The sequence below is a fragment of the Neofelis nebulosa genome, chromosome 3 (assembly GCF_028018385.1).
Source record: "Neofelis nebulosa isolate mNeoNeb1 chromosome 3, mNeoNeb1.pri, whole genome shotgun sequence".
Lineage (NCBI taxonomy): Eukaryota > Metazoa > Chordata > Mammalia > Carnivora > Felidae > Neofelis > Neofelis nebulosa.
The window spans coordinates 82,842,061-82,863,144 of record NC_080784.1 but is presented as its reverse complement, the minus strand read 5'-3'; the positions used below and the strand labels follow the sequence as shown (position 1 = coordinate 82,863,144).

Here is a 21,084-nt window from a genome sequence, read left to right as displayed (position 1 = left end):
TTTGTGTTTGATTTTTTTTTTTTTAATTTTTTTTTTTCAACGTTTTTTATTTATTTTTGGGACAGAGAGAGAGACAGAGCATGAACGGGGGAGGGGCAGAGAGAGAGGGAGACACAGAATCGGAAACAGGCTCCAGGCTCCGAGCCATCAGCCCAGAGCCTGACGCGGGGCTCGAACTCACGGACCGCGAGATCGTGACCTGGCTGAAGTCGGACGCTTAACCGACTGCGCCACCCAGGCGCCCCTGTGTTTGATTTTTAAAGCTGCCGTCCTCAAAAATGGTTAGTAGCCCACGTATATCACATTATTTCAGAGTTGAACTTCATATCTTAATATTATGTTGAACCTCATATCTTAATATGAGAATTCTGATAGAACCTGTGCACAGAAGCATAGCTAAAATATGACTATCACTTTTTTCACCTCATAAATAATTCTTTTTACTAGGTTTTTGAGTATATATGTTAATTTTATGTTTAATTGAGAAATTGACATATAAATATACATTGAATGTAATGCTGTTGGTCATAGTAACTGTTTAAATTAAGGATTCATCAGGTTTGATTCTCACATTATGAAATCTCAGTGCAGAAGGAAGCAAGTTACAGATTACAGATACAAAGGTAAAAATTAAATCATGAATAGTTATTAGACATTTCTTATTAAAAGTATACAAATTCTGTGTTTTATCTTTAAAACGATTTTTTTTTTACTATAGCAACTGTATTAGTTTTCTTTTGCTGCTATAACAAATAACTACAAACTTCATAGCTTAAAACAACACGAATTATTCATCTTAGAGTCCTGTAGGTTAGAAGTCTGACGTAGGTTTTACGGGGCTAGAATCAAGGCATCTTTGTTCCATCCTAGAGGTTCAGCAAGGGTGGGCTGAGTCCTCCTCACGTGACATCATTTTGCTGTTCCACCTCCCTCTTTCATTTTAAAGGACTTTGGTGGTTATATTGGGTCCACCTGGATTATCCAGGATAATCATTTTATCCTAAAGTCAGCTGATTAGCAACCTTAATTTCATCTGCAACTTTAATTCCGCTTTGCCATGTAAGGTAACATATTCACAGGTTCCAGGGATTAAGACAAGGACATCTCTTGCGGGGGGGCGGGGAGCTTCTGCCTACAACAGTAACATATGCTTCTTTTAAAAAATCAGAAAAATATGATTAACCAAAAAACAACATATAAGCACTATAATACCACTCATTTATAGATGAAGTTAATGTTTTGACGTATGTATTTCTCTGTATGTGTTTTGTATGTAAAATTCTATGAAAAATGGTGTAGCACCTCCTTGTTTCCAGTCACACTTTTGGTAATCCCCTTTGGGCTCATGTATTTAAATCACACCTAAACACTTAATGATTCTCAAATTTACACTTCAGCTCTGACCCCTTCCTGAGACTAGTAACACAACTGCCTACCCAGGATGCCACTTGGATATTTAGTAGGCATCTTAAACTTAACGTATCAGAAACTAAACACGCCTAATCTTACCCAAAACCTGACTTCCTGCAGTCTTCCTCAGTTCATTAAAGGGCAACTCCATCTTTGCTGTGGCTCAGGGTAAGACCTGTGCCTCATCCTTGACTGCTATCTTTCTGTCCCGTCCTGTATCTCATTCATTAACAGGTCCTTTAGAATTCATCCAGAATCCTGATTTAACACCATCCCCACCTGGTTCCTGTCCTCATCATTTCTCATCTGGTCATTGCATTGATGTCTTTGCTGGCCTTCCCATTTCTGTTCTTGCATCCCCATCAGATCCTTTTAAAACAGAAGTCACATCAGGTTCTCCTTTGTCCTATCGCTTCCCTTCTCAGAGTTCCTCCAGTCCTGTCTATAGTTGTATGTCCCTCTTTGGCCTTCTCTCCTATATTTCCCCTCTTATTAATGTCTAGCCACACTGGCCTCCTTATTTATATGTCTATTATCTGTTTTACTAGGATGTTAGCTTTATGAGGGCAAGAACTTTGTTCTGTTTTGATCATTATATCCCCTAGACTATTGCATGACACATGGTAAACGCTCAAGTGTTTCTTGAATGAGTGCTTTATAATCTTTCTCTGTCTCTCAACATATTACTTTCTCTTTTTTGAGCATAGCTTTGTTGGATAATGAATCAGTCATGGTAAGATTTGTTAATTAAAGGGAATATTTTAAATAGTTATAATTTTCTCTTAGACTCTATAGACAGCATCTCTCCTATGGGAGGATAGATAGGACTAGGATTGGTAGTAAGAATGTTCTGTATCCTGGTCAGCATTTCCTCTTCTCTGCGCTTTGGCTCTTCCGAATGCTGCCACTGTCACTGCATACTTTTAAAAAATGCTTTTTACTTGCTTTGGGAGGGGCAGGGTTACTAATACCTTTTAGTCAAAAGACTTCTCCTTTATCCCAAAATAATTTATTAAGAAAAAATGCCACAGAGAGTCAAAAGACCTGAGTTTGAATCCTGGCCCGCCCATTGGTTATGACTAATTTAGTTACCTAACTCACTCTTGTTTTCCTTCCCTTGTTAAGTGAGAATAAATAATAATAATAATAAATGTCATCATAGAATTGTCTGGGGAAATAAAGTGAAATGGAGTATTTGAAAATGGATTATAAGCTCTTGAGTGACAGGCAGGTGGGAAATGAAATGAGTTCAGATCGGCAGCCTTTTTTTGTTTGTTTTTCAGCAACTGCAACTTGCCAGCCTCTGTAGTGAGCTTTGAGGATTCTAGTGTGGACAATAAGGTCTTGAATCTGACTTGTCTTTCTCTTAATGCCTTGCCTAACTCCAGGTCCTCATCATCCCTTTTGGGTCTTTGCTAGGGTTTCCTAAACTGGGCTTTATGTTACCAGGGTCTAATTACTCTTCTTACCACCATTCCCAGTGTTATCTCCTAAAAACCAGAGCTGATGGTGTCACTAACCTTTGTATAGATCACTGTTGTGTCTCCACTGCCAACAAGGCAAAATATAGCTCCTTAGCCTCGGTTTACATCCTGGTCCAGCTTCATCTCCTACACTAGTTCCATATATAGACTAGGCTTCTGCCTCACTGACTTGTTCAATCTTCTCTGATTGCAGGGAAGAGACCAATTTCCATTTGTGACTCTGTACATTAAGTCATCAGCCTGGAAAGCCTGTCTTGTCCTTCAGTTTTTGTTTTTGTTTTTGTTTTTGTTTTTGTTTTTGTTTTTGTTTTTGTTTTTGTAATCCTTTCAGACTTAGCCCTGACATTGACCCCTCCATGACTCGAACCTTCTACTCCCCAAGGAGAGTTAGTGTCTATAATTTTCTCTGTTCCCACAGCCCTTCATGGTTTTTTTTTTTTTTGTTTTGGACATGGTGTTATTATTATTTTTTTATTTTTTATTTAATTTACATCTAAGTTAGTTAGCTTATAGTGCAACAGTAATTTTAGGGGTAGATTCCTTAATGCCCCTTACCCATTTAGCCCATCCCCCCTCCCATAATCCCTCCAGTAACCCCTCTGTTTGTTCTCCATATTTAAGAGTCTCTTCTGTTTTGTCCCTCTCCCTGTTTTTATATTATTTTTGTTTCCCTTCCCCTACGTTCATCTGTCCTCTGTCTTAAAGTCTTCATGTGAGTGAAATCATATGATATTTGTCTTTCTCTAATTTCGCTTAGCATAGTACCCTCTAGTTTCATCCATGTAGTTGCGAATGGCAAGATTTCATTCTTTTTGATTGCTGAGTAACACACACTCCATTGTGTGTGTGTGTGTGTGTGTGTGTGTGTGTATATATACATATATATATATACATATATGTATATATACATACCACTTCTTTATCCATTCATCCATTCATGGACATTTGAGCTCCATACTTTGGCTATTGTTGATAGCACTGCTATAAACATTGGAGTGTATGTGTCCCTTCAAAACAGCATATCTGTATCCCTTGGATAAATGCCTAGTAGTGCAATTGCTGGGTCATAGGGTAGTTCTATTATTAGTTTTTTTGAGGAACCTCCATACTGTTTTCCAGAGTGGCTGCACCAGTTTGCATTCCCATCAGCAGTGCAAAGAGATCCTCTTTCTCTGCATCCTCGCCAAAATCTGTTGTTGCCTGAGTTGTTAATGTTAGCCATTCTGACAGGTGTGAGGTAGTATCTCATTGTGGTTTTGATTTGTATTTCCCTGATGATGAGTGATGTTGAGCATTTTTTCATGTGTCAGTTGGCCATCTGGATGTCTTCTTTGGAGAAATGTCTATTCATGCCTTTTGCCCGTTTCTTCACTGGATTATTTGTTTTTGGGTGTTGAGTTTAAAAAGTTCTTTATAGGGGCGCCTGGGTGGCGCAGTCGGTTAAGCGTCCGACTTCAGCCAGGTCACGATCTCGCGGTCCGTGAGTTCGAGCCCCGCGTCAGGCTCTGGGCTGCTGGCTCGGAGCCTGGAGCCTGTTTCCGATTCTGTGTCTCCCTCTCTCTCTGCCCCTCCCCCGTTCATGCTCTGTCTCTCTCTGTCCCAAAAATAAATTAAAAATGTTGAAAAAAAAAAAAAAACAAAAACAAAAAAAAAAGTTCTTTATAGATTTTGGATACTAACCCTTTATCTGATATGTCCTTTGCAAATATCTTCTCCCATTCTGTCGGTTGCCTTTTAGTTTTGCTGATTGTTTCCTTCACTGTGCAGAAGCTTTTTATTTTGATGAGGTCCCAATAGTTCATTTTTGCTTTTGTTTCCCTTGCCTCTGGAGACGTGTTGAGTAAGAAGTTGCTACAACCAAGATCAAAGAGGTTTTTGCCTGCTTTCTTCTCGAGGATTTTGATGGCTTCCTGTCTTACATTGAGGTCTTTCATCCATTTTGGGTTTATTTTTGTGTATGGTGTAAGAAAGTGGTCCAGGTTCATTTTTCTGCATGTTGCTGTCCAGTGTTCCCAGCACCACTTGCTGAAGAGACTGTCTTTATTCCACTGAATATTCTTTCCTGCTTTGTCAAAGATTAGTTGGCCATACATTTATGGGTCCATTTCTGGGTTCTTTATTCTGTTCCATTGATCTGAGCGTCTGTTCTTGTGCCAGTACCATACTGTCTTGATGATTACAGCTTTGTAATACAGCTTGAAGTCCAGGATTGTGAGGCCTCCTGCTTTGGCTTTCTTCTTTAAGATTGCTTTGGCTATTCGGGGTCTTTTCTGGTTCCATACAAATTTTAGGATTATTTGTTCTAGCTCTGTGAAGAATGCTGGTGTTATTTTGATAGGGGTTGCATTGAATATGTAGATTGCTTTGAGTAGTATCGACATTTTCACAATATTTGTTCTTCCTATCTAGGAGCATGGAATCTTTTTTCCATTTTTTTGTGTCTTCTTCAATTTCTTTCATAAGCTTTCTATAGTTTTCAGTGTATAGATTCTTCACCTCTTTGGTTAGATTTATTCCTAGGTATTTTATGGTTTTTGGTGCAATTGTAAATGGGATTGATTCTTTGATTTCTCTTTCTGTTGCTTCATTGTTGGTGTATAGGAATGCACCCAATTTTTGTGCATTGATTTTATATCCTGCAATTTTGCTGAATTCATGAATCAGTTCTAGCAGTTTTGGGGCAGAATCTTTTGGGTTTTCCATATTGAGTATCATGTCATCTGTGAAGAGTGAATGTTTGACCTCCTCCTGGCCGATTTGGATGCCTTTTATTTCTTTGTGTTGTCTGATTGCTGAGGCTAAGACTTCCAATACTATGTTGAATAACAGTGGTGAGAGTGGACATCCCTGTCTTGCACCTGACCTTAGGGGGAAAGCTCTCAGTTTTTCCCCATTGAGGATGATATCAGTATTGGGTCTTTTGTATATGGCTTTTATGATATCAAGCTATGATACTTCTATCTCTACTTTCTGGAGGGTTTTATCAAGAAAGGATGTTGTATTTTGTCAAATGCTTTCTCTGCATCTATTGAGAGGATCATATGGTTCTTGTCCTTTCTTTTATTGATATGATGAATCACATTGATTGTTTTTGCAGATATTGAACCAGCCCTGCATCCCAGGTATAAATCCCACTTGGTTGTGGTAAATAATTTTTTTTAATGTATTGCTGGATCCAGCTGGCTAATTAATATTTTGTTGAGGATTTTTGCATCCATGTTCATCAGGGAAATTGGTCTATAATTCTCCTTTTTAGTAGATCCTTTGTCTGGCTTTGGAATCAAGGTAATGCTGGCTTCGTAGAAAGAGTTTGGAAGTTTTCCTTCCATTTCTATTTTTTGGAATAGCTTCAAGAGAATAGGTGTTAACTCTTCCTTAAATGTTTGGTAGAATTCCCCTGGAAAGCCATCTGGTCCTGGATTCTTGTTTTTTGGCAGATTTTTGATTACTAATTCGATTTCCTTACTGGTTATGGGTCTGTTCAAATTTTCTATTTCTTCCTGTTTCAGTTTTGGTAGTGTATATGTTTCTAGGAATTTGTCCATTTCTTCCAGATTGCCCATTTTGTTGGCATGTAATTGCTCATAATATTCTCTTATTATTCTTTTTATTTCTGCTGTGTTGGTTGTGATCTCTCCTCTTTCATTCTTGATTTTATTTATTTGGGTCCTCTCCTTTTTCTTTTTGACCAAGCTGGCTAGTGGTTTATCAATTTTGTTAATTCCTTCAAAGAACCAGCTCCTGGTTTCATTATCTGTTCTACTGTTTTTGTTTTATTTTGGTTTGGTTTCAATAGCATTGATTTCTGCTCTAATCTTTATTATTTCCTGTCTTCTGCTGGTTTTGGGTTTTATTTGCTGTTCTTTTCCCAGCTCTTTAAGGTGTAAGGTTAGGTTGTGTATCTGAGACTTTTCTTCCTTCTTTAGGAAGGCCTGGATTGCTATATACTTTCCTCTCATGACCGCCTTTGCTGCGTCCCAGAGGTTTTGGGTTGTGGTGTTATTATTTTCATTGACTTCCATGTACTTTTTAATTTTCTCTTTAACTTCTTGGTTGGCCCATTCATTCTTTATAAGGATGTTCTTTAGTCTCCAAGTATTTGTTACCTTTCCAAAGTTTTTCTTGTGGTTGATTTCGAGTTTCATAGCATTGTGGTCTGAAAATATGCACAGTATGATCTCCATCTTTTTATACTTGTTGAGGGCTGATTTTTTGGACATGATGTTATTTATTCTGTGGACTTTTGAAGTGCTGAGATTATGTCATTTAGGGTAAGATAATGAGACTGACAGTCCACCTAAGAAGGTGTAATGGATTGAATGGTGGCCTTCAAAAAGAAATCCATGTCCTAATCCCTGGAACTTGTGAATGTGACTTTTATTTGGAAAAAAGGGTTTTGCAGATGACATTAAGTTAGTGATCTTGTGATGAGATCATCTTTGATTATCTGAGTGGGCCCAATGCAGGGACAAATCTCCACACCGAGGACAGACATGAAGAGAAGGCCAAATGAAGCCCAAGGCAGAGACCTCAATTGTGCATCCATGAGCCAAAGGACACCAGGGGCCACTGGGAGGGGCAGGGAACCGTCTTCCCCTAGAGCCTTCAGAGGGAGTGCAGGCCTGCTAACACTTTGATCTCTGACTTTCAGCCTCTGGAACAGTCAGAGAATACATTTCTGTTGTTTTAAGCCACCCAGGTTGTGGTTATTTGTTACAGCAGCCCTAGGAAACGAATACAGCAGGTCAGAATAAAATGACTGGAACATGGTAAAATGTCATTGTCATCACCCAACAATAACATTATCATCACTATCATTCTTAAACCTAGCCTGGGACCTGAAAAGTAGCATACACTTAGATAATAGTGGTCGAATAAAAATACATTTCTTTCCTGTGAGCTTCCAGTCTGTGGTAATGGTGGAGGTATTGTTGAGAAGTGTGCTTACAGTGAGCTTCCAAAATAGATCCCCCTCTGAACTTTTTTGTTTTAAATATCTTTTTTGTATGTTTGTGTGAAGGGTGGTAGTGGATGTTTTAAATTGTTTTTTTAGAACCATTTTTTACACAGTTTTCCATAAACTGTCCTTTTAGAAGGAAGACTAATTGTGTACAAATAGAAGTCATATTTCCCCCAAAATAGAAAAAATGATGAGCAGTTACAGTTCTAACAATAAAAAATACTTAAAATGTCTTCTTTTTCCTATTAGAATGTTATTTAGTAAAATTGATTTCATGCTGATTGGTCTTGAAATACAATTTAGAGAGGTACTTTGGAGCAATCAAGTAATTTATTTCATTCTGCTACGAGGAACTGAAAACCAAAATTTTCAAATAATCATAAACCCGAATTTGGTAGGCCATATGTATCATTTGTATGTAAATTGTAGTTTGCCACTGGAAGCCAGGTCTGTGACCTAACTCTTAACCAGTGTTTTATAAATTGGTATAATAATAATAAAAGCTAATGCTGTTGATTTAATAAATAATAATAAAAGCTAATACCTCTGTATTTTCTTGACCCTCCATGTACTATGTCAGCTTTCGTTGTCGAATACAGTTTGGAGTGGAGAGTATCAGTAAATCTGAGTTAAAGCATCCTCATCTAATTCCATAGTGGTTCAAACTTCAGTGTGCTTATTTCTCTACAGAGATTCTGATTCACTGGGGCTGGGAGTATGCAGTTTTAGTAAGTGCCAGGCGGTTCTGGCCATGGTTTTTAAAAAAATCCTCTTTTTTAAATGTTTATTTTCCAGAGAGACAGAGACAGAATGCGAGTGGGTTAGGGGCAGAGAGAGGAAGACACAGAATCTGAAGCAGGCTCCAGGCTCCAAGCTGTCAGCACAGAGCCCGATACGGGGCTCGAACTCATGAGCTATGAGATCATGACCTGAGCCAAAGTTGGATGCTCAACCGACTGAGCCACCCAGGCACCCCTGGCCATGGTTTGAGATAGGCTGATCTAGTTACCATACAAACCTCACAGTTCATTTCACATGAAGGCCCCGGTGGCGGTGGTGGTGGTGATGATGGTATGCTTATGTTAGGCCATTCTTTGAATATATACTAGGGTGAGCCTATTGAATACATACATTTATCTAAACTTAGGCCTCAAGTGCCTTCACTACTAAGCACTTTTTTTTTTTTTTTTTTTTTTTTTTTTTTGTAGAGAAAGAGTAAAAGGCCAGCATCAGAGGGATTTTTTTAAACCTTTTGAATGAGTTTCAAAATAGGGTATATTTGATCTGAGGAGGTTGTAAGGTCTGTAAACAGAAGAAAATAAACATGGCATAGAATTTCTACCCTACAGGGTTTTTTTGTATATTTTTTGTTTCGAAGAAAATTTTAATGTACATTGTATTTCACAGTAGAACAGTAACTCCATAATTTAGGGCTACTCTGGTTGTTAACTGTAGGCAAGGGTGGGGGGATCTTCTCTCGTGTTTGGTAAGAAACTTTCACCTATTTGTACTGCCAAGAAGCCTGATTATGTGTGTTTTAGAATATAGAGAAACCACTAAGCTTGCAGTTTTACTAACTTCAGAATCTTAATTGTACACTGAACTGGCAAAAATATGTTTTCTTCTTCTAGGGAATCACAAATCACATTGAGCCGAAAAACATCCAGTGTTTTCTGCAGTTACAAACAAAATGAATATTCCCATGCTACTACAACACCCTCACCGGCATTTCCTAAAAGGCCTTTTAAGAACACCTTTTCGACGTTACCACTTCATCTTTCACTCAAGTAGTCATCGCGGATCAGGAGTCCCTTGTGCTCAGCCATTTAATTCTCCTGGACTCCATTGTACAAAATGGATGCTGCTGTCAAATGGTTTAAAGAGAAAATTATGTGTACAAACAACTTTAAAGGAACACACGGAAGAACTTTCTGATAAAGAACAAAGATTTGTGGATAAACTTTATACCGGTTTAATCCAAGGGCACAGGGCCTGCTTAGCAGAGGCCATAACTCTTATAGAATCAACCCACAAGAGGAAAAAAGAGTTAGCCCAGGTGCTTCTTCAGAAAGTATTAGTCTACCACAAAGAACAAGAACAAATAAATAAAGGAAAACCACTAGCATTTCGAGTGGGTCAGTCTTTTTTTTTCCCTTTATGTCTGTTTAGTAAATATTTTTCTACATTTTGTCTGTTTTGAAATAGGTCTAAATAGTTTTCAATCTAATGGGAATTCTTTTTTCCTTTTCAGAATTTTGGGCTGGATTTTAAATGCCTTTTCTTTGCAAATATTAGTCTTATTATGTTGGGGGGTGGAAAACTGTCATGGTCATTTGAACCAAGGCTCTGTATTTTTTTTTCAACGTTTTTTTTTTTTTTTTTTTTTTTTTTTTTTTTTTATTTTTGGGACAGAGAGAGACAGAGCATGAACGGGGGAGGGGCAGAGAGAGAGGGAGACACAGAATCAGAAACAGGCTCCAGGCTCCGAGCCATCAGCCCAGAGCCTGACGCGGGGCTCGAACTCACGGACCGCGAGATCGTGACCTGGCTGAAGTCGGACGCTTAACCGACTGCGCCACCCAGGCGCCCCAAGGCTCTGTATTTTAAGAGAATAATATAAGATTTCTATTTTGGCAAGAATCATGCTGTGGCTCCCAGGATAGAATATGCATATGAGGAACTTTTACAGGTTTACTCCTCTCTCTTGGTAGTCCTTCTGCTTGATAGTCTAAAGTAAATGACCTGGTTTTGTGTTTCTATCAACTGTAAGTATTCTTATCACATTTCAAAATTCTACTTCTCGGGTGTTTCATTAGTTTCTATGGACAAACCTCTTTCAAGTACTTTTTGTTAAAGTTTCTGGCAGTTGCTTGGCTCTAAGCACAGCCAACTCAATGCCAAAATGTATTTTAAAGGAGGGACCGTATTCATTTGCTATCTAAACTATTAGATGTTCACTCGATTTCTTGAACAGTTGACTAGATTCCATAGTTGTAAATAAGCTTGTTATATATATTTTTTAATCGCGCATTATAAAACAACGTAGATGTGTTTGGGTGGAGTGAGAGCTTTTCATGATGGCAAAATAGGTGATTCCAACCAACTTTCCTACCAAAAAGAACTAGAAATGGTGAACAAAGTGCAGAAATTGAATAAATACACTTAAAATACACTTAAAAGTTGACTAGCATTGCGTTAGACTTACATCTCAGTTTATTGATGATATGGGATTAAAGCCTCCTAATTTTTATGGTAACGGTATGAATTTTAAAGATAATTTCAAAAAGAGTTCACCAACCAACATTTGTATTGGTCTGCGTTGTTCACACATCCTATTCTGCCATCACTGAAGGAACCCTCATTTTGACAGTACTAAGTTGGGTGTTAATAATCTTTACGTATTGCAGACAAAATAGCAGACTCCGAAAGAGAAATTCCAGCTATAACAAAGTGTTTACTTGATACACCTAAAAGATATTTGAAGAGAGAAGGTCCCAGAAATATCTAGAGTTAACCAGCAACTCACACATAACTAGTAACTCATAAATTTTCATTGCTATTCTGGTTCTTTTATCTTGGTCTTATGAGGCCAGATAAACCTGTGTCTCTGTGGTAGTTATTACCATCATAAATACGAGTAACAGATTCAGCACCCGTACCGATGTTTAAGACAGAGACCTGCCCTGAAAACTTCAGTAAGGAGCCAAGCATACCATATGACGTACACATACTTTTGAATATAATTGCAATTAAATGCTTAAGTTTTATATACTTTGTGAGCATAACACATATATCTCTTCCTTTATGCCATATGCTGTTCGAAACATTGCAAACATTAACATCTAATTCTTGACGACAACCTGAAGAGATAGGTGCTATCATATGCATTTTATTGCAGAGGAAAAAGGCACAGAATGGTTAAGTAACTTCACCAAGATTACACAGCTCAGAAGAGGTGGAGCTAGAACTGGAACTGGCCACCTGGCTGCAGACTGTGTGGTCTTATCTGCATGCTCTGTGAACTCTCCAAGCAGGGGAGTTTTCTGCCTCTCTTCAGACAAATTAATTTTTCCTGGATCCAGTTGATAGGATATATTTTGAGTTATGGGTGGGATGAAACAAATTATCCTTCATAAATAGAAAATTATTTTCTCAGTCACTGGGAATTTCTAGAGTAGTGAGTTGTTTTTCCACTGGGAACATAAAAGTACAGCCCTGGGGTAGGTGGAATAATGACTGGTCATGATGAGAGGTGGGCAGATGTTGAGGGAATGTAGCACATTAACGACAGAGGCAATAAAGTCTGTCCAGAAAGATCTGCGTTACAGTAAAAAGGCATATCCTATTTTATAATCTTATAAAGTGAATTTGGTGAACATATGGAGCTCAGGATTGTTTTCTTCCTCTATATTACTCAGGAACTAGATAAATAGTGTTTTGTTTCATTTAGGAAATGTGAAATACATTAATAGGAGTTTTAATAAATTAGGAGAAATAGAAGGTAATCTATTTGAATAGAACTTATAGGGCTGATTTCGTTTCTTAAATTAGAAGGATTCTCTCTACTGTAGGATTGTCTGGGCCCCCTGGTGCTGGAAAATCAACCTTCATAGAATATTTTGGAAAAATGCTTACTGAGAGAGGGCACAAATTATCCGTGCTAGCTGTGGACCCTTCTTCTTGTACCAGTGGTGGTGAGTATTGCTGATTCTTTTTAAACTGCAAAGCAGGGGCTCGTCGGGCTCTCTGTTATAATTTAGTGGGAATTTGCACAGTCAGGTGACTTCTAACCTCTAGCGGAGTTTGGTCTCACTGAAAGAAGGGAGTCCTAGGGGCAAGGTGGAGATTGAGGGAGGTAGTTTGGGGTATTAGGCTCCTTGGCTTGTGGGTAGTCCAGGAGTAGCCTGGCTACTTAGAGAACTAGGAAAACAGGTGCCAGAAGTTGAAGATCATCAAAAGCAAATTTGAGCCCTCTATCACACCTGAGGCTAGGCCCCCACTTCCCTCCTGTTGTTTCCTCCTGGCAGCATCAGCCCCTATGCAGTTCAGAAAATGGGTCTGTCTGTTCATTGCCTTTTTTCTTATATTGTTGTAACATCTCTTAAGCTTAAAAGAAAATCTTATTGCTCTTTACAATTTGTCACCCGTTAATATTACATGTTCGGTTCAACGGAAAGCTCTTAGGGGGTCCATGTAATATACCACTGTTGTCCCTACAGCACTTAGCATGGTATGTCACGTACAGTGCTCAGCAATTACTGATTCAGGGTCACACGGTCATCCGAGTTTACTCATAGCTCATCAGAGATACGATGAATAAACTTAGTTTCCCCAAAGGATCATTTAAGGAAAACATAAAGCATGCTATATAAATAGGAAGGTTTTTCTTCCCTTATCCCTCTTTAAGATTTAGGCTTCTCACATTGCAGTTATTCATTTCACAGGTGTTTGAATGTCTGCTATAGGCCAGGCATTGTACAAGGAAGGTACCACGTTGTGTAATCGTGAATGAGACACAGTCCCCTGGCCTACGGAGCTCCGTATCTTACTAGGGAAACAGACATGTACACACAGGCCATTACAATGTAATGTGTGTTGTGGCGGGGGGAGGGAATACAGGGCACTTTGTGGAAATGTTTGGTTTGCATACAGTGGGTTTAATGCTAAAAAATAGAGATGATATTATCATATTTTAGGGGCTTTAGGTCAGTAGAAAGGTGGACGACAATTCCTGTCACCACCCATTGAGAATTTTAGCTGAGAGTATGCACGGTTTTTGATTGACTAAAATAAAAACGTTAACCATAAAATAAAATTGTATTTACAACGTTCAAGATTAAATCCATATCAGTATATTACCTTATTTTCAGTCTAAGAACTTTGGTAAAGGTAAGTATTTGAACAAAGAATTTTTTTTCTTTAGTGTTTATTTATTTTTGAGAGCGGGAGCTCAAGCAGGGCAGGGGCAGAGAGGGGGGACAGAGGATCCAAAGCAGGCCCTGTGCTGACAGCGGTGAGCCTGATGTGGGGCTTGAACTCAAGAACTGCGAGATCAGAACCTGAGCCAAAAGTCAACACTTAACCGACTGAGTCACCCAAGTGCCCCAGAACAAATAATTTTTTTTATGGTGGCTCTCATTTTCATATAGGTGAGAGATCTTTTTTTCTCTTTTCCTTTGTAGTATTCTAGAATACTTGCAGTAGCAAAACAAAACCATAGCTTGAGATAGTGATAGCAGGTATGGTGACAAGATAGTCTGATTAAAGTTGCATAGCTATATGGTTCTTAATTCTTAAACTAAAAATGAACGTCCCTTTCTCAGGTAAGAAAAAAAAATACATATATAGACTTTGAAGGAAAAAAATACATGGGGATAAACAGGACACTATAAGTTTACATTTCTACTTTAATATTTCTATAGGACTGTGCATTTGAAAGTAGCATGATGCTAAGGTTGAGAAGCATTCCTTTTTTGGCCTGTAGTCAACCCTTGTTGTGTTTTGGATTCACAGATTCCAGCAGTAGCTTTGAGACTTCCCTTAGGGTCTGCAAGTGACAGTTTTGGACTCACTGGCTAAGACAATTATATGGGAGAGTAATTTCATAATGTTTAGTTCAGTGTGTTAAGATCTATAGGATAATAATTTAAAGTATAGCTTTGGCAGATTGTTGACTTATCCAGAGATGATTTCATGTAGAAAATTATTTTAGGAAAAAGTTTTAGAAAAACATCTAAATATTTTTAGAAAAAAAGTAAATAAGGTAGTTGAGATGCATGGTAGGCGTGTGCTCGAGAATTAGAACCTATGGGAACTCTAAACTGGAGTCATGAGTGGAGAGATCATATCTTTAAGGAACTTCTCAATGTTTAGCATCAACTTTATGTGGAGAAGTTAGCTCTTAGGCAGAGTGAAAATTGAAATTAGGGTTAGAACAGCACTACACCTCCAATGTTGTTATATGGCTAGAGGAAAGTAAAAGTTAAAGGGAATTTCAACAGTTCCAAGGCTTTTATTTTAGTCTTTTAGAATTCGCAAGTAGTGACGTTTACCAAAATACTGTAGTAAACCTTGGAACATCATTCATTCTGTACCATAGGTATTAAATTAATTGCCTACTGGGAACCGGCAGTCATTGCAGAAAATGTAAGACGTGGTTCCATGGGCAAGGAACTTATATTAAAGCACTGGCACTAATGACAGTCTTAGTGTGGGACACTGAACGATGCTTAGCAGTATCCTTGGCCTCTACCCACCAGATGCCGGTAGCGTCCTGCCCCCCGTTGTGACAAGTAAAAATATCTTCAGACATTGCCAGATTTCCTCTGGGGTCATAATCATCTCCAGTTGCAAACCATAAAGACAACAATGTTAAAAGGACAGTAAAGAAGCTGTCTTGGCTGGAATTGGAAGATTGATTTGGGGGCAGTGGAAGCTGAAATTGGACAGGTAAGGTAGGGCTGCATTGTGAGGGCCTTTAGTGTTAGACTGAAGAATCTAGATTTGAACCTCTAGCCAATGGAAAGCCGTTATAAATTTTGAGGGGCTTGAGGTGTTAATTTGACATCATACATGCTGTGTGGCGCTAAAGCTCAATTATGTGAAATGATTTTGAGATCTTGGGAGAAATGTCATAAGGCACTTCCCCTGGGAATTGGCTGATTGATAATTGGCCCCTATAGGTGTTCCATGATTATAAAATGTAAATGTGTGTTTTAGGATCACTCTTAGGTGATAAAACCCGAATGACTGAGTTATCAAGAGATATGAATGCATACATCAGGCCATCTCCTACTAGAGGGACTTTAGGAGGTGTGACAAGGACCACAAATGAAGCCATTCTGTTGTGCGAAGGAGGGGGATATGACATCATTCTTATTGAAACCGTAGGTGAGTATGATTTTCTGTTTCATAACAATGAAGTACTATAACAAATGCTATATAAAGATGAGGGACACCTAATACCATTTTGTTCATTGAGCATATATTTACTAAAGGTGTCATTAAATACGAGGTACTGTATCTTGGATTCTATAGGAGATATGAGAATATGGGCTATCATCCTTACCTTTAAAGAAAAGCCATGTGTCTGGAGAACTGTTACACAGGGGTGGTATGTTGTAAGTACCAGACGAGAACTGTAAGCATTGGAAACGATATTTTAACATAACACCTATTTTGTTTAAAGCACATTTCACATGTCTTCAATATTCGCTCAGAAAATTCATGTAGCTGGGTACCTTTTTAATACAGGGCCATGTTTTACTTCATCTTTATATCCCTAGCACATAGTTATACCCACTGAAAAATACTGAAATGGAAACCCCAAGAAATTCGCCTTCCTCTGGAGAGACAATCCACTATTACTGAGTGATAAATGTTTGTGACACAGTCTGACTTGGGTTTGAGGGATCATGGAAGACTTCCAAGAGGAGGTGACAGTTAAACTCCATGCTAAAGGAGGAATTGGAGTTAAATAAAATGAAATAAAGAGAATAAGAGGACATGGCCCATTTAGAGAACTGCAGTTTGCTCAGGAGATTTAGCACATAGAGTGTGGAGGCCGGGCATGAAGAGAGATGGGGCTGGAGACTAGAAGCTCCACCATTTAAGGGTGGATGGGGGAAGAGTTGCCCATGCGGTAGTAGGAGAATCAAGGTAGGGGACCATAAGAACCAAGTGCATGACCTGGAAGTTGCATTTGACTGCTTGTCCCAGAGACTCGAAATAACTGTGACTCAAACAGAGAGTGGTTTATTTTTTGTGAACAGAAGAAACCTGGAGGCAGGCAGTCCCAAGCAGGCCTGGTCATTGTACAGTGGCCTTGGTGTCCCGGGTTTCTGTCTCTGCTCTCCATTCTTAGCACTTAGTTCCCATCCTCAGGGTTGCTCATGGTTAAAAGACAGCTGATGAAGCTTGAACTGTCACATCCACCTTCTAGGTAGGGGGAGGGAAGGTGAGGGGAAGGGGTGGGCCCCTCCTAGCTGGGTCAGCTCCCTTTCAAGAACTTTCCTGAAAGCCCCATCTAGTGAATTTGGGTTTCACTAATTAATCATCTCTAGCTGAAATGGGTTCAGGTGACTGTGGGCTTTCGCCTGGTACATCGATGCTTCTGACAACATTGGGATAAGGAAATAGGGGAGAATAAATATGGAATGGACAACCAGAAGTCTCTGCCACCCCAACGGACAGAATTTCAAGAGGAGTTTCAGTGGAGCAGGTGATGTGGAAGTCAGATTTAAGTGGATTGAAATTAATGTGAAGTAATGAAGTGAAGACCAGTGAGCACACGTTGATTTTTTTTTTTTCTAGACACTTAGGTATAAAGAGAAATGAGAAATATGGTGATAATTGGAGTAGGTTGTGAGTTTTTGTCTTATTTTTTTCCTGTTTGTTTGGCTTTCAGATGACAAAGACATGAGCACAATTCCTGTCAGGTGTTGTGGGACAAGAGCCTGTAGACTAAGGAAGTTAAAGATAAAGCAAGGGCAAGGGCACAGAGGAAGTGGGAAGGAAAGAGAGGGTAACCTTCAGCCAGTACTTCTTATACTGCGACTGGAGAGGAGGCAGTGAGCAGAGCTGGTGTTCGGGCCCGCTGATCTGCAGAGGGTGGAGAGGGAAAAGCCGAGGGGGTTCTTGCCTTTATTTCACCGCCACGTAGGAGTCATGGTCATCATCATGCGGGGAGATTATGGCACAGTAACTGTAATAGCCACTGTGAGAAATGGGAAGGCAGCTGACTGAGGGCGTTTGGGGGCATTGCTTTTACCAGGCAGTGAGGAGGAGGTAGCAGATGTTAGACACCATGATCCTGCTGTGGTGCCTGTTCTCGAGCCATTTCTCCGGAACGCTTACGGAGGAGAGAACACGGGTGGTTGGACTGATCCATGGGTGGGGGTTTGTGGGGCTCACAGGAAGTTGAGAAGGCAAGAAAGCTGAACATCTTGACAGGCGTGATCTAGGGTTAGAGCCATATTGCTCAAGCTGCTTACTGCTGAGAGGGAAGCCAGGAAAGAGTTGCAAGGGGGGAGGAGAGAATGGACATCTCGATGTTCTCCATTCAGCTAAGACTAAGGCTAATGGGAATAAGCGAAGGGGAGAGCTGGGAAGGTCACAGTTTGCTCATAGGAAAGCAGTGCATTTAATAAATTCTCGAGAGGTGGGGTGTTTAAAGTGGGATCAGGCTGAGTGTGTGATCGTGGGTACAAGTGAATGAAGTGGAACGGGAATGGTGGTCAAGGTAGTTGAGAAAGCAAATTACTATGAATATTTTAGCATATAGTTGTGATTTACAATTGCAGGTGTGGGTCAGTCGGAGTTTGCTGTTGCTGATATGGTTGACATGTTTGTTTTACTACTGCCACCAGCGGGAGGAGATGAATTGCAGGTAATTATATTGACTTTTTTTTCTCCCCAAACACAAAGTATACATCTCTGAAAGTACAAATTTCCGGTGTTGTGTTTCTGTAAATTAAGTTGCTATTAATGTAGGGAAAGAAACAGCATTCATACTGGCTACAGTACCTGAGTCAAAGACAGATTCTCTATGTTTTTTCTCAACTTATAGTAATAGAGTTTATGACCTCGAGCTAACCATACAACTTAGATTTTTCCACCCGCAACACGGGAGTGAATGGAATACGTGGACAGCTCTAGCCAAAAGAGACTACTGTTGTGTGGGTGTTTGTAGTACAGAGACTGAGGCACTGTTTGCTATCAGGTTATTTTTCTTCAAATGTAAATTGGAGAAAAAATTACAAACATTAAGGAAAACTTCAAAGACTTTGTTTATGGAAATCCAGATGTTAGCGATAGGTGTCTTCTCTTTTTAAGCACTTAATGACGGATGATTTTGCATCCTGCAGTGTTAGCTCACGAGAAAGGGAACCCATCATGAGTCAGTGTGAATTGTCTCCTGCCACTCATTCATGTTGTGTCTTAATGACATATTTACTCTAATCGTGAATGTATCTTAGCATGTTAGTCTCTAAACTTGGAAGAGACATTGTAGATGACTTCCATAATCCCAACAGCTGGTGCTTCTGAGTAATTTCTGTTGAGTGATTGTAATTCCTGGAACCCAGGGTTTAGGAAGATGTAGAGGAAAAGTTAGTTCATAAAGTGCGTGACTCTCAATTGACTGTTGTCCCATTTTTGGCTATAATCAAATGAAGTATTTCTGATACATCACTGTCTTTTTCACTTTAGGGTATCAAAAGAGGCATCATTGAGATGGCAGATCTGGTAGCTGTAACTAAATCTGATGGAGACTTGATCGTGCCAGCTCGAAGGATGCAAGCAGAGTACGTGAGTGCACTGAAATTACTCCACAGGCGTTCAGAAGTCTGGAGACCAAAGGTTAGCTTGCCTTCCTTTCTGCATTTTCACCGAGTGGATCGTGCACATTAGAAGAGAGGATGCAAGTCCCCAGCTAGACAGATAATCAATCTTTGCTTGTATGTGAGATTACAATTTTAAAATTATGACAAAGCCAGAGTGTGTAGTCATGATTTTAAATCTAATCCTTCAACCACTAGATGTCAAAAACTAGATGTGAGGGGATAGATTAGATTGCTTAATGCTTGACTTGAGCCATTTGGAAGTGATAGCAAATCCATTCTGAAAGGAACCATTCTTAAGATTATGGAGCAATTAGTGATTTGATTATCTTTATTAGAGTTTGAGTAGGAGAGAAGAGGCTTTTGATGTGATAGCTTCCCTTCCCATTATGCTTGTTGGGTGCTATTTTCAATAAGGAAAAAAAAAGACAAATTCTGTAATAAATGGTACGGTAATATTGATGTGGGCAGCTTTATCTGCAGGAGGACACTATGTTATTAAAGAATAAGCTACAGTCACTACAGTGAGAACAGCCACAACCTGTCTTCCCATCAGCTCCCGGTCTCCCTGGTCACGTTGTCTGCGTTGTACATGCAGGTGCTGGATGCTCAGCTCTTGGCACCTGCTGAATCAGGCAGCTCTGACAAAGGGAGGTTATGGGGCTATTTTCTCAACTGAGTTTCATGGTCTAGCACTCAGGCCTCAGGGAAACCCACCCAGCCCTGCCCTTCTCATCCTCGTGACCCTCTCTCAGTTTGTCTGTGTTGCCCCTGAAGACCATCTGAGCAATCCTAACAATTGACCAGAATAGACCCTGGGCTAAAGATTTTGACCTTGAATCAGTGTCTTGCTTCTGCATGTGTTTAGTAATCCTAGTAAGTGATCTCAGTCTGTTTCTCAGTATATTCACTTCAACACAGTGATAAAATGTCTCTGTTTCACTTGCCTATTTTCATACACTTTAAGACTTAATTGGCAGGAAACCAGGCTCCCCGTGAAAATGTTTTCTATCATTTTAAGTAAAACGGTTTTGGGTTCTTCCCTTTTTAATAGGTAATTCGTATTTCTGCCAGAAGTGGAGAGGGGATCACTGAAATGTGGGATAAAATGAAAGAATTCCAGGACCTCATGCTCGCCAGTGGGGAGCTGACTGCCAAACGACAGAAGCAACAGAAAGTTTGGATGTGGAATCTCATTCAGGAAAGTGTGTTAGACCATTTCAGGACCCATCCTGCAGTCCGGGAGCAGATTCCTCTTCTGGAAAAAAAGGTTCTCAGTGGAGCCCTGTCCCCAGGACTAGCCGCAGATGTGTTGTTGAAAACTTTTAAAAGCAGAGACTTGTGAAATGTATCCTATATAATGATTTTATATGACATTTCATAAAGTATTTTAATATTAAAGGTCACTTATATGCCTGTATTTTCAGCAATTCTTTTGTGGTGCCCTTGGCCCCATTTGTGAACTATGCTTGAAAAGTCAAAGAATGTTAGATATGGCTGGCAAAGGTCAGGCAGTCGGCAGTATTTGTAAGGTACCTGTTGTATGTTACTGATTTCCATTTCTTTCTATTCTCGTACGCTGCCATGGCAGCTGGTAGGATAGTTTCTTCTCATCAGTCATAAGCAGAGAAAGCTGAGGAGAACAAAAGAAGGTCATGTACCTTCTTTGATTTCTTTGATTCCATATTCGCTGAGTTTCCAGAGAAAAATGTAAGCAAGAGTGACCACATTTCTGAATTCTTACTTCAGGCTAGAATCATACATGGTGGATTTCCAAGAGCTGAAAATAATGACTGGTACCGGAGTGTACCGACGTATTCTAGCAATTTCTGAAATGGCTGTGTACACCAGTAACAAAACAGTTGGACTGTGTAGTGATGTGAACAGTTTT

The 21,084-nt window shown here is 39.5% G+C and overlaps 1 protein-coding gene across 1 annotated transcript; it reads left to right on the top strand.

Moving 5' to 3' along the window:
* Positions 1-485: 485 nt before the first annotated feature.
* MMAA (metabolism of cobalamin associated A) lies at positions 486-20,613 on the top strand. Its single transcript, XM_058721257.1, is given in 9 exon segments — positions 486-623; positions 8,158-8,161; positions 9,486-9,506; positions 9,508-9,989; positions 12,426-12,548; positions 15,574-15,744; positions 18,156-18,241; positions 19,063-19,212; positions 20,248-20,613. Coding segments are annotated over 9 exon segments (1,377 nt in total). The 5' UTR covers positions 486-574; the 3' UTR covers positions 20,539-20,613.
* Positions 20,614-21,084: the final 471 nt, after the last annotated feature.